Genomic DNA, 13,504 nt, shown 5'->3' on the forward strand with positions numbered 1-13,504 from the left:
GGCCGGCGGTGACGTTGCAGAGCGCCGCCAATGGGCGGCCGCGGCAGGGCGGCCGCAGGAGGGAGGAGTGGAGGTGAGGCTGCGGGGATGGACCGGGACCGGGACCGGGATCGGGATCGGGACCGGGATCGGGATCGGGATCGGGATCGGGATCGGGATCGGGATCGCGATCGGGACCGGGATCGGGGCCGGGACCCGGACCGGGACCGGGATCGGGATCGGGATCGCGATCGGGATCGATGATCGGGATCGGGACCGGGACCGGGTTCGGGATCGATGATCGGGACCGGGACCGGGATCGGGATCGGGATCGGGATCGATGATCGGGACCGGGACCGGGACCGGTATCGATGAGCTGTCAGGTCCCTACCAGCCCAGCCCGTTCCGTGACCCTGTGCTCCTCAGTCGCGCTGCCGGAAGGGACGGGCTGGCAGGGGCTGGAGCGGAGGCTGCGGGGTCGGTGGTGTCCGGCCTGGCCGGAGGGGCACGGCGCTGCCCCGCAGCGCGGCCCGTGCGGGACCCGTCTTGCAGTGCCGTTCGTGTCACCGATGGCGCGTGCCGGGGCCTAACCCGGCAGCTGGGTGCCGAGAGCCTGCCGGGGCCGCCCGGCCGGGTGCCCGAGGGACGGGGTGCGGGCCATGGCGCGGGGCGGGCTGGAGGGGGAGCCATAGAGTCAGGGCATGGTTTGGCTCCTGCAGCTCCAGCCCCTGCCACGGGCAGGGACCCCTTCCTGCTTGCTCCAAGCCCCTGTGTCCAACCTGGCCTTGAGCACTGCCAGGGATGGGGCAGCCACAGCTTCTCTGGGCACCCTGTGCCAGCGCCTCAGCACCCTCACAGGGAAGAGCTTCTGCCTTATGTCCAACCTGAACTTCCCCTGTTTCAGTTTTAACCCGTTACCCCTTGTCCTGTCACTGCAGTCCCTGAGGAAGAGTCCCTCCCCAGCATCCCTATAGGCCCCCTTCAGACACTGGAAGCTGCTATGAGGTCTCCACGCAGCCTTCTCTTCTCCAGGCTGAACAGCCCCAGCTTCCTCAGCCTGAATGTTTCCTCGTCCCCACGTACATTGCCAGGTTCCATACCCATGTACAGGACCCATGTCCTATGTTCCCATGTCCTTGTACCCCCTCTCCCTGCCCGTGCTGCCCAGTGTTTTGTTGTGCCGGTGTCTGGTAACTGAGGGAGGAGAGAGGCCGAAGCTGGACGGTGTGGGATGAGGGGCTGCACAGGGACCTGCAGCCTGGATGGGGGACCCCCAGTATCAGGGTGCATCCATAGGGTGCTGGGGCTGTATCCATAGTGTCCTGGGGCCTGTGTCCATGGGGTGCTGGGTGAACCCGCGGGGTGCTGAGCAGGGGGATTCCAGGGGCTGCAGAATCCACTCCCATCCTTCGTGACACCGGTGACACGGTGCCAGTGCCAACCGCTGCCGCTGTGGCAGGGCTGCAGAGCCTCGTGTCCCTGTGCGAGGCACCGGTGTCCCGCAGGGTCTGGTACCGTGTCCCTTGTCCCGCAGGGTCTGGTGCTGTTTCCCCTGTCCCGCAGGATCCGGTACCGTGTCCCCTGTCCCGCAGGATCCGGTGCCGTGTCCCGTGTCCCGCAGGATCCGGTGCCGTGTCCCCTGTCCCGCAGGATCCGGTGCCGTGTCCCGCAGGGTCTGGTACCGTGTCCCGCAGGATCCGGTGCCATGTCCCCTGTCCCGCAGGATCCGGTGCCATGTCCCGTGTCCCGCAGGATCCGGTGCCGTGTCCCCTGTCCCGCAGGATCCGGTGCTGTGTCCCCTGTCCCGCAGGATCCCGTGTCCCGCAGGATCCGGTGCCGTGTCCCCTGTCCCGCAGGATCCGGTGCTGTGTCCTGTGTTCCGTGTCCCGCAGGATCTGGTGCTGTGTCCCGTGTCCCGCAGGATCCGGTGCCGTGTCCCCTGTCCCGCAGGATCCGGTGCTGTGTCCCCTGTCCCGCAGGATCCCGTGTCCCGCAGGATCCGGTGCCGTGTCCTGTGCCCCTGTCCCGCAGACTCGGGTGCGGGCTGGGGCAGGCGCTCGCTGCGCGGTGTCCCCCACGTCGGACGGCCCCTGGCTGGGCAGCGGCAGGCCCCACCGCCGCCATCGCCGCTCTCTGCACCAGCACCGGGGAGTGCGGCTGCGGGGGCTGCGGGGAACGGGGCGCGGGGGGTCTGTGGTGTGCGGGGGGGGCCGCGCGGTTGCGGCCGGTACCGCCGGTGCTCGCCTGCTCCCTGCGCTCCCGCACCCCGCACGGGGCCGCGCTGCACCGGGTGAGGGCGGGACCGTCAGCGGGGTGCGAGCCAATCGTTACCGCATGGGACGGGACGGGACGGGGCCCATGGCCCCTCATGGGATGGATGGGGTGGGACCCCCTATGGGACGGGATGGGATGGTATAGGGTAAGATTGGACTGAATGGGATCCCCCATGGGATGGGAGCCCCCTCATCCCTGAACTGGACCCCATGATCCCCCCATCTCCCCCAGGCCCCACTGCCATTCACCTGCCCCCCATGCTGGGCCCACGCGTTGTGAGCCAGACCTCGGCCCCCAGCTACTCCGTGTTGGGGCGCAGCACCATCGGCACCTTCTACAGGACCTGTGCAAGGTGGGGCAGGGAATCAGGTGGATGGGGCTGGGGGTCAAAGGGAGTCAGGGAGCCAAGGGTCCAGGGGTCAGGATGCTGAGGGGCTGCGGGGTGAGGGCGCTGGGTACCAGGGGTCAGGGTTGCGGGAGGGTGATGGTGCTGGGGGTCAGGGCACCGGCTGCTGGGTACCAGGGGCAGGGTACTGGGGGGGTCAGGGTCCTGGGCTACTGGGGGGTCAGGGTGCTGTGGATGAGGGTGCTGGGGCTCGGAGCGCTGGGGGTCAGGTTGATGGGTGCTGGGGCTCAGGGCGCTGGGTGCAGGCTCTGGCTGCGGTGCCGATACCCGGCTCACGTCCCCCTGCCGTGCCCGCAGACGCCGGGGCCGTGCCGGTACCGCACGGTGGACACGGACGTGTACAAGCACCGGCGCCGCGGTTCTCGATGCTGGCGCGGAACGTGCTGCCGGGGGACACCACCACCAAACCGGGCCCCGGCGCGTACAGCCCCCAGCAGGTCAGCAGGGACCCCGGGGGGAGCCGTGGGGGGACACGGGCCAGAGCCCCCCCCTCACCGTGCTCCCCCCTGCAGAGCCGGCCCCAGGGGTGACCTTTGGCACCCGGCACTCCGAGTACCTGGTGCCGCTCATCGTGGACGTGCCCGACTGGAGCCGGCGGCACGGCCGGAGCGGGGAATGGGCTCCGGGCAGGAAGGGGGGCTCCGGCCGGGAACAGGCCGAGTTCAGAGTCAGCCGCAGGCTCCATCCGTGCTCCCTGCGCCGCCCCGGCGCCCTGGGCTGGGCAGAGCCGCCCGCACGCTGCGGGGGCTCCCTTCCCGTTCCCAGCCCGTGCCCTGCTCCGCTGGAGGAGGCCCTGGGGAGTGGGGCTGAGCTCTGGCTCAGCGTCATGGCTCCATAACCCCATAGCCCCACAGCACCGTAACCCCATAGCCCCATAACCTCATAGCCCCATAACCTCATAGCCCCACAGCACCAGAACCCCATAGCCCCATAACCTCATAGCCCCATAACCTCATAGCCCCACAGCACCATAACCCCACAGCCCCATAACCCCATAGCCCCATAACCTCATAGCCCCACAGCACCATAACTCCATAGCCCCATAACCTCATAGCCCCACAGCACCGTAACTCCATAGCCCCATAACCTCATAGCCCCACAGCACCAGAACCCCATAGCCCCATAACCTCATAGCCCCACAGCACCGTAACTCCATAGCCCCATAACCTCATAGCCCCACAGCACCAGAACCCCATAGCCCCATAACCTCATAGCCCCACAGCACCAGAACCCCATAACCCCATAACCTCATAGCCCCACAGCACCATAACCCCACAGCCCCATAACCCCATAGCCCCATAACCTCATAGCCCCACAGCACCAGAACCCCATAACCCCATAACCTCATAGCCCCACAGCACTATAACCCCATAGCCCCACAGCACCGTAACCCCATAGTCCTGTAACCTCATAGCCCCACAGCACCAGAACCCCATAGCCCCATAACCTCATAGCCCCACAGCACCATAACCCCACAGCCCCATAACCTCATAGCCCCATAACCTCATAGCCCCACAGCACCATAACCCCACAGCCCCATAACCCCATAGCCCCATAACCTCATAGCCCCACAGCACCAGAACCCCATAGCCCCATAACCTCATAGCCCCACAGCACCAGAACCCCATAGCCCCACAGCACCGTAACCCCATAGTCCTGTAACCTCATAGCCCCACAGCACCAAAACCCCATAGCCCCATAACCTCATAGCCCCACAGCACCATAACCCCACAGCCCCATAACCTCATAGCCCCATAACCTCATAGCCCCACAGCACCAGAACCCCATAGCCCCAGAACCCCATAGCCCCATAACCTCATAGCCCCACAGCACCAGAACCCCATAGCCCCATAACCCCATAGCCCCATAACCTCATAGTCCCACAGCACCAGAAGCCCATAGCCCCATAACCTCAAAGCCCCACGGCACCGTAACCCCATAGCCCCGTAACCTCATAGCCCCACAGCCCCATGGCTCTCTAACCCCACAGCCCCACCCCCCATTGCCCCATGACCCCAGTGAACCCCATCCTCTATGACCCCCAATGACCCCATCATACCCGTGACCCCAATGACCCCATGACCTCGATGACCCCCATGACCCCCATAACTGCCCTGTCCCCCATGACCCCGATGACCCCGGATAACCTCGTGGCCCCAAACCTCCCCCCCCCCCCCCCCGCCACCAGGGGGCGCGGGTCCAGCAGGGGTTGCTCCGCCGGTCAGCCGGCCGCCAGGGGGCGCTGCAGCGCGTTACCCCCCCCTGGGGAGCGGCGGCGGGGGGGGCACGCAGAGGGACAGGGGCCTCGGGTGGGGGGGTCGGGGTGAGGCGTCCCCGCCGTGGCGGGGGCTGCAGCGGGGTGACGCTGAGGTCCTTCCCGACCCGGCTGTTCTGTGGTTCTGTGGCGTGGCCAAGGACGGGCAGACACAGGGGCAGGGGTGCAGCCCCCCGGGGCCGTGCACTCACGGCGGCTCCGTCCTCCTGCTCCCCAGAGTCACCGACGGGGGGGGAATGCGCTCAGTGACCGCCCCAGGCCCCGTCCCAGCGGGAGGGGGCCCCCATGGCGGGGATAGGGACTGGGGCTGCAGCGCCTGCTCCTCCGCTGTCAGCCCCTCGGTCCTCCAGCAGCTCTGCCTCCCCCGCGGGCTGCAGTGGCTCCTGCGGGGAGCAGCCCTGAGCCCCCCCGCCGGGGGCACAACGGGGGTCCCCCAGCCCAGCGCCCCCCCCCTCCAGCCCCACTCACCCTGGGCTGCAGCTTCCTCTGCGCTGCCACCCGCGCCTTCATCGGCTTCCAGCAGAGCAGCTCCAGGTCTGCAGCGGGACGGGCGCAGGGCAGCACCTCTGCACCCTCAGGGGGGCCCTGCACCACAGCGGGGGTCCGGCCCCTCCAGCTCCCCCCCATCAAGGCACAGCGTGGCCCTTGGGGGTTTTGGGGTGCAGGGTCCCCTCTGCCCCCCCAAGGGGACAGCGCAGGGGCTGGGGGGCCAAGAGCTACAGGCAGGGCACAGAGCGTGTCCCCCAGCCCCAGCCCTCACCAGCGAAGGTCGGGCCGTTCCTCTTGGCTCCGCTGCCATCCGAGATGTCATTGTCTGGCGGAACCAGAGGGTTGAGGCTCCCAGAGGTGCCCATTCCCCCCAGGACAGCAGCACCGACCCCTCTGCCACCACCACACCCCACACGGGGCTGTCACCGCCAGAGCCACCTCCGAGGTGTCCTGTTGAGGTCCCCCCGTGGGGCTCAGCTGACCCTTCCCGTTGGATCCCGGCCGGATCCCATGGGACACGCTGCGGTACTCACAGGCCATGGCGAACCACTTCATGAAGTTCTGGAGCTCCCGGGGGGATTTCCTCTTGCGCTTCCCCCCCACCACGTCCTCCAGGCCCGGCGGCACCAGGAATGGTCTCCCTGCGAGCAGGAAGGGTCAGACCGGCCCCGGGCGCCACCGGGAATGCTGGAGGGTGGCTCCAGCCTCGGCCCTTGGCACAGCCCCTCTGGGCACCATGGGGCCAGGAGAGACCCGCGGAGGATCCAGAGGGACAAGCGGGTGGGAAAAGGAGCCGGGATAAACCCACTGTGGCTCCAGGGATGCCAAAGGACAAGGGCATGGGGAATGGAACCAGGGCGAGCCGGTGCTGCGCAGACAGAGCCGGGCAGCAGCCCCCTCCCCAGCTCCCATCACGTACCTTTCCTGGGGGGTTTGTCTGAAGAGTCTGCAAAGGAGTCAAGGTTTGCCACGGATCCAGCAGCTCCTGCAGGGAGCGGGTGCTGATGGAGCCACAGCTCCCTGGGGCACCCTGGGCAGGGCTGGGACATCCCAGGGCTTCCCGGTGCCCCACAGCCTCAGGACGCTCCGGGTCCCCCCTACCTTGACATGGGTCCGGGGGTGCTGGGCAGGGGCTCGCTCCCGCAGCGCGTATCTTGGGGTGCTGTGGCAGGGGCAGGATGGGCCGGATGAGCCGAGGCTCCGGGGAGCAGCGTGGCGCTGTCCCAGCCCTCACCTACGCGCTGGGATTCCATGTGTTTGGCACCACTTGGAGCCGGCACTGCGGCACCCTCCTGCGTGGGATCATCTCCACCAGCACCGGCATCCTCCAGTCCTGCACCGGAATGAGCCTCCGGGATTCCCTGTTCCCAAGGAGCACCCCAGGGGCTCCACAGAGACACAGCAGCTGTGGCGGGCGGATACGCAGGCAGGACACACGGACAAGATGTGACACAGGGATGTGACACAGGACACACGGACAAGACGTGACACAGGGATGTGACACAGGACACACGGACAAGACGTGACACAGGGATGTGACACAGGACGCACGGACAAGACGTGACACAGGGATGTGACACAGGACACACGGACAAGACGTGACACAGGGATGTGACACAGGACACACGGACAAGACGTGACACAGGGATGTGACACAGGACACACGGACAAGACGTGACACAGGGATGTGACACAGGACACACGGACAAGACGTGACTCAGGGATGTGACACAGGACGCACGGACAAGACGTGACTCAGGGATGTGACACAGGACGCACGGGCAGGACAGGCAGACACCGGCAAAACCACGGGGACAGCCTGTGCCGGGTTCAGCAGCAGCAGTCGCTTTTCTCTTTCCCAGTAGCTGGTGCAGGGCTGTGTCTGGGCTGCAGCCTGAGAACAGCGCTGATAAAGCACAGCCCTGGGTTTAGCTGCTGCTCAGCAGCACTTACCCTGCCTGTTCAGTCTCATGCTCTGCAGCGAGGAGGGGCACGGCAAGCCGGGAGGAAGCAGGGGCAGGACACCTGACCCGAACCAGCCAGAGGGCTGTTCCATACCACAGCACGGCATGCTTGGGGTGGAAACGGGGTGGAATCACGCAGGAGGCCCAGATCACTGCTTGGGTCGGGCTGGGTTGAGTTCGAATTCTTACAGGAGCCAGTGGTAAAGCTTGGTACCAGTATAAATTCAATTCCTGGCATATTTTACTAAACTGCGTTTGATCCGATGGTTCATCTTTTCTACTTACCCACTGGCCTGAGGCCTGTACAGAACACGGAGTTGCCAATCAATTTCTAACTTCTTTGCTAATTTCTCGTAACAATTTTGCACTAAAGTGTGAGCTTTGGTTGGAAGAAATTGCCGCTGGCACTGCAAAACGATGTGTTACCTCGTTAAATAATGATTTAATCACTTGTTTTGCATTATTTATCCTACAAGGGAATGCTTCTGGCCAGCCTGAAAAAGTGTCCGTCAAGACCTCACCTGGAGCATTGTGTGCAGTTCTGGTGTCCTCAACATGAAAAGGACATGGAACTGCTGGAACAAGTGCAGAGGAGGCCACGAGGATGATCAGGGGACTGGAGCACCTCCTGTATGAAGACAGGCTGAGGAAGTTGGGGCTGTTCAGCCTGGAGAAGAGAAGGCTGCGTGGAGACCTCATAGCAGCTTCCAGTACCTGAAGGGGGCCTATAGGGATGCTGGGGAGGGACTCTTCATCAGGGACTGTAGTGACAGGACAAGGGGTAATGGGTTAAAACTGAAACAGGGGAAGTTCAGATTGGATCTAAGGAGGAAATTCTTTCCTGTGAGGGTGGTGAGGCACTGGAATCGGTTGCCCAGGGAGGCTGTGAGTGCTCCATCCCTGGCAGTGTTCAAGGCCAGGTTGGATGAAGCCTTGGGTGGGATGGTTTAGTGTGAGGTGTCCCTGCCCATGGCAGGGGGGTTGGAACTGGATGATCTTGAGGTCCTTTCCAACCCTGACTGTTCTATGATTCTATGATTCTATGAAAAGAACACCAACAAATATCTATAACCTCCTTTTCTCGGTAATTCAGAAAAATCTGTTTGCCACTGCTGTCCCGGATAACTTCCTCTCCCAATTGCCCCAGTTTGATTTCTATTTTCAGTTTTAGGATTATTCTTAAGCAGAGCTGACATTGTTTTGCCACTAATTGAACTGTGGTGTATAGATTCCTTCCTACAATTTCTTTAAGTATTATATTTAAGTATTAATGAGTATTTAAGTATTAATGAGTATTATATTTAAGTATTAATGAGTTTTATTATGTTCCTCCTGAACTAACTTCTAGAGTTGGTTCTAGGGGATTACAATTCGCCCATCAGGTATCTGAACCCTACCCTTTTCATTTTCCTGTCCTTTTAGATCTTGAATCAATTTTCTATCCTCTTTTGAATACCTAGGTTCAGATTTCTCAATTGTTAGTTTGCCCTCAGGGATTAAGGACATGATTTTAGATGGTTCAGCTGCTCGTCTGGCTTCAAAATCGGCCCAATTATTTCCAATTTCCTGATCACAATCACCTTGTTGATGTCCTTTACAGTACATAATAGCTACTTCCTCAGGTAGCTGAACAGCTTCCAGGAGCTGTAGACTTTCTGCATGTTTAATCTGTTTCGCTTGTGTGTTCAAAATTCTTCGTTCTTTCCAGATAGCACCGTGTGCATGGACCACACCAAATGTGAGTTTAGAATCAGTCCAAATATTGATCCTTTTATCTTTAGCCAGTTCAGGGCTCTTGTTAATGCTATTATTTCTGCCTTCTGGGCAGAGGTGTTCACGGGTGAAGGTTTAGCTTCTATGACCTGTGAAGTGGTGTTAACGGCATATCCTGCCTTTCGTTCACCATTTTTCAGGAAGCTGCTACCATCAGTAAACCAAGAATCAGCATCTTCCAGAGGTTTTTCTTTCAAGTCTGGTTGGCTCGAATACACAGTCTCTATGGTGGCCAAGCAGTCGTGTGTTAGCGGTTCTGTCAATTGTTCCTGCCGAAGGATGCTGGATTCACAACATTAGTGACCACAATTTCTGTATCATCCTGTTCCACAAGGGTGGCCTGGTATTGTAAAACCGTGAAGGAGATAACCAGTGGGCTCCTTTCTGCTCCAGGACTGCTGATACCACATGGGACACCAGCACAGTAATCTTTTGTCCCAGGGTGAATTTGCGAGCCTCTTCAATCTTCATGACAACCGCCGCCACAGCCCTTAGGCAGCCGGGCCATCCTTTGCTCGCTTCATCCAGCTGTATTGAAAAAAGCGCCACTGCCCTTCTGTAGGGTCCTAGTTTCTGAGCAAGGACCCCCAGAGCTATTCCCTGTTCTTCATCGGAATATAGCCTAAAGGATTTAGTCACGTCCGGAAGTCACAGAGTTGCAGCTCTCATTAGCTTTGTTTTTAAACTCCTAAAAGCCCCCTCTGCTGTATCAGTCCGGTCCAAAGAGGGAGGGTTTCCCTTCAACAGCTCCTGTAGTGGTCTTACCAGAACACCACAATCATGGATCCAAAGTGTGCACCCATCTGGTCATTCCCAGGAACGTCCGGAGCTCCTTGACGGTCAACAGTTGCGGAGTCTGACAAATGGCTTCTTTACCAGCAGGTCCAAGTTCTCCCTGTCCTCCTGTTATTTCATATCCGAGGTAGGAAACTCGGGTTTGGGTTAGTTGGGCCTTTCATTTGGATACCCAATAACCACTCAGTCCCAGGAGATTTACTAATTCCACCGTCCACTGGACACATTCTTCCTTTGTTTCTGTAGCAATTAACAGGTCATCCACATACTGTAACAGAGTCCCATCTGAGTGGGTGGCTTCCATGATTCGAGTCCCAGTGCTAACTGATTTCCAAAGCTCGTTGGACTGTCTTAAACCCTTTAGGTAATACCATCCAAGTTAACTGAGTTTCCCTTCCTGTGTCAGGATTTTCCCATTCAAAAGCAATACATTTTAGCTTTCTTTGGCCAATGGTAAGCAAAAGAAAGCATCCTTTAAATCCAAGACGGCAAACCATTTCTGATTATTATTCAATTCAGTCAATAAATCATATGAATTAGCTACTACTGGACGAGTATCCTCTGTAATTTTGTTGATTGCTCTAAGATCTTGAACCAATCTGCAATTTTTCCCAGCATATTTCTTTACTGTCCAGATATGAGTATTATATTGCAATTCACATTCAATTAATAATCTGTATTTTAAAATTTATCAATGATTTTTGATTCCCTTTGATCTTTAAATTTTAAGGGATATAGTTTTATTCTAATTGGGCAAGCCCCCCCCTTTTTTATTTCCACTTTAACAGGCAAAGCATTTTTTGCCTTACCTGGAACTTCAGATGCCTCTACGCCCAGATATACCTGATGAAGGTTTTCTTCTATTTCAGGGACGTCCTCCTGTTCGCTTTTCTGTGGAATTAAACTCAAAACTGCAGTTAATTGATTGTTTTTAACTCTAAATTCCATTTTGCCTTCTTTAAGTGATGCTTCTCGCCCTAACAAAGATTTTAGAGAATTTGGCATGCATAAAACTTTATGCATTCCTATTTGTTTTCCCAATTTAGAGAATTAAGCTTTTTTTTTTTTTTTCTTTTTTTTTTTCCCCCTCTCTTTCTTGGTGGCCAGTAGCTCCCACAGCTGTAACAAATTCTTTTCTCTCTGATTTAACACCGAGTAAGTTGCTCCTGTATCCACTAAAATTCCTTTTCTTTCCTCTAGTCTCTAGTTCTAATTTAACCAGTGGATCTGCTAGGGAAGGTTCCCTGGGCCCCCATCAGTCTAGTTCCAATTCAGTCACTGCAGCCACCCTATGGCACTCCCCCCCACCCCAGGGCAGTCTCACTTCCAACGTCCGAACTGCCCATAGCACGCACACCGGTCCGGTTGCACAGAAGAAGAGCCCACCCCTCCACCTCCGCTCCACATCCCTCCTTCCACGGTCAGTGTTGCCTTCCTTGACCTGACGACCTATCTCAGGAACGGCACGGCGACCAACCCCAGGCCGCTCGGGCCATCGGCTCGCAGACACCAATGTGGTGGACGGCAAATGGCTTTTATTGACGGGTAACACGGTGTTATATACCCTGAGTTTACAACGTCACAAACCAAGTGTTACTGGCTCTAGGGAGAGGGGTCTTATCTTCTTATCTTTCCGTACAGCACGGCATCTTCCGACCGCCGAACCCTAACTACCACATACTGGTGGTAGCAGCAGTGATTTGTGTTATACCTTAGTTACTAAACTGTTCTTATCTCAACCTGTGGGAGTTGCATTCTTTGCGATTCTCCTCTCCGTCCCTCCAGGAGCAGGGGGAGGGCAAGAAGGGGGGGAGCGAGTGGACGGGCTTTGTGGTTGGGTTTAAACCACAACACCCCGGTGTGCGTCCCTGGTGGAGCGGAGACTCCCCGGCGCACCCAGCGCTGCTTGCTTATTGCCGCTCGATATTAATCAATTGTCATAAAATAATCGGATCAGATCATGGCTAGGACGAAATTTTTATAACGAGAAGGCTGCGGTGAGACCTTGTAACAGTCTTCCAGTAGCTAAAGGGGCCAACAGAAAGCCTGGAGAGAACAGCAAAGCGGTTCTGGGTGGGGACAGCAGATTTAGGAGGAAGCCCCTTGCTTTTAATTGCCCTCTTCCTCCTTTTTCGTTGCCTTTTTCGTCGCTGTTCCCCAGCTGCCCGGGTTGGTGGCCGCCTTCTTTCCCCCCTGAGCTCCAGGGGACGCTCGAGGCCCCTGCACAGCCTGGGCCTGGAGCAGGCTGTCCTGCTTCCTCTCCGCTCCGCTGCCATCTTGCAGCCTATTGACAGCGTCCGCAGCTCAGCCCCTGCTGCAGGAGGACCCCACCGGGGAGCCCCGGGTGCAGCCCTGCCCATCGCGCACCCTGCCCTCCCCAGAGCAGTGCGGGCACTCTCTGCACCCCGAGCTCTGCCCTGCAGCCTCCCCTCTCCTCAGCGCTGTCTGGGTGCCTACGCTGGGCACCGCTGGGGCAGCCAGAGCATTGCTTGCACCGTTACTTTTGCTTCTCTACCCACGTCCTCCTTCATCCTCGGTTCATGTCAAACTCCACGTAGGCACTTGCTGACTTGGGATCACGGCTGCACGGTAGGATGCTGGCAGAGCCTGCTGATACACAAGCATAAGTTTCCATTAAGTGACTGTCCTGGGTTGAGCAGCAGCAGTCATTTTTCTCCTTCTTAGGAGCTAGTACAGTGCTGTGTTTTGATCTTTTGGCCTTGGAACAGTGGTGATAACGCCGATGTTTTCAGTTGCTGCTCAAATGTTTGGTCTGGCCAAGGACTTTGTGAGCCTCATGCTCTGCCAGGGAGGAGGGGAGGCTGGGAGGAAGCAGAGACAGGACACCTGACCCAAACTGACCAAAGAGGTATTCCATACCACAGCACGTCATGCCCAGGAGGTAACTTAGAGTGACCCGGAAGGGGTAGAGGGACTGCAGGGTTGGAGGAGGTATCGGTCGGTGCTTGGCTGGGGGGAGTGGGGCGAGTTATTGGTCAGCTGGTGCTGAGGTGTTGTATTCTTTCCTCTTGTTATTTCCTCTATCATTATTATTATTGGTGGTAGCAGTAGTGATCTATGTTATACCTTAGTTACTAAACTGTTCTTATCTCAACCCGTGGGAGTTGCATTCTTTTTTGATTCTCCTCTCCGTCCCTCCAGGAGCAGGGGGAGGGCAAGAAGTGGGGGGAGTGAGTGAACGAGGTTTGTGGTTGGGTTTAAACCACGACAGTGACAGAAGCCGTGATTTAAGGGAAAGCCCTCAGGGGTGCTGAAGCTGCCATAAGGGACTTTATTCCTGTTAAGCATAATCTTAACTCTGTGTTTTGTCATTCTGTATTTTTGTGGCTTTCTTGCTATTATTGACTTACATATATTAGACTTACAAGTAAAGAGATCCTTCATAAATCTTATTCAGTGCCCACGCTCATTGATTTCTGACCATATTTGTGCTAAAAGGATTTAGATGTAACACTTGGCTTTTGGGAAGGTGATAAAACCACTGGGTCTTAAGTGCTAAACTGCCACTTAGGTTGGGTGGTGCAGTCA

At 58.1% G+C, this 13,504-nt stretch overlaps 1 protein-coding gene and 1 long non-coding RNA gene across 2 annotated transcripts; both read left to right on the forward strand.

Annotated features, from left to right (window-relative positions):
• Positions 1 to 20: 20 nt before the first annotated feature.
• Positions 21 to 7,828, forward strand: LOC136006540 (uncharacterized). The gene is made up of 5 exons (XM_065664899.1): positions 21 to 73; positions 1,976 to 2,269; positions 2,485 to 2,605; positions 2,957 to 3,096; positions 3,172 to 7,828. Exons 1-5 carry the CDS (start codon positions 31 to 33, stop codon positions 3,495 to 3,497), a joined length of 924 nt encoding a protein of 307 aa, XP_065520971.1. The 5' UTR covers positions 21 to 30; the 3' UTR covers positions 3,498 to 7,828.
• Positions 7,829 to 8,422: 594 nt separating this feature from the next.
• LOC136006753 (uncharacterized) lies at positions 8,423 to 10,501 on the forward strand. Its single transcript, XR_010609251.1, has 2 exons — positions 8,423 to 9,125; positions 9,301 to 10,501. It is a non-coding gene; the product is annotated as an uncharacterized LOC136006753 (long non-coding RNA).
• Positions 10,502 to 13,504: the final 3,003 nt, after the last annotated feature.

Source organism: Lathamus discolor, chromosome 1 (assembly GCF_037157495.1).
Source record: "Lathamus discolor isolate bLatDis1 chromosome 1, bLatDis1.hap1, whole genome shotgun sequence".
Lineage (NCBI taxonomy): Eukaryota > Metazoa > Chordata > Aves > Psittaciformes > Psittacidae > Lathamus > Lathamus discolor.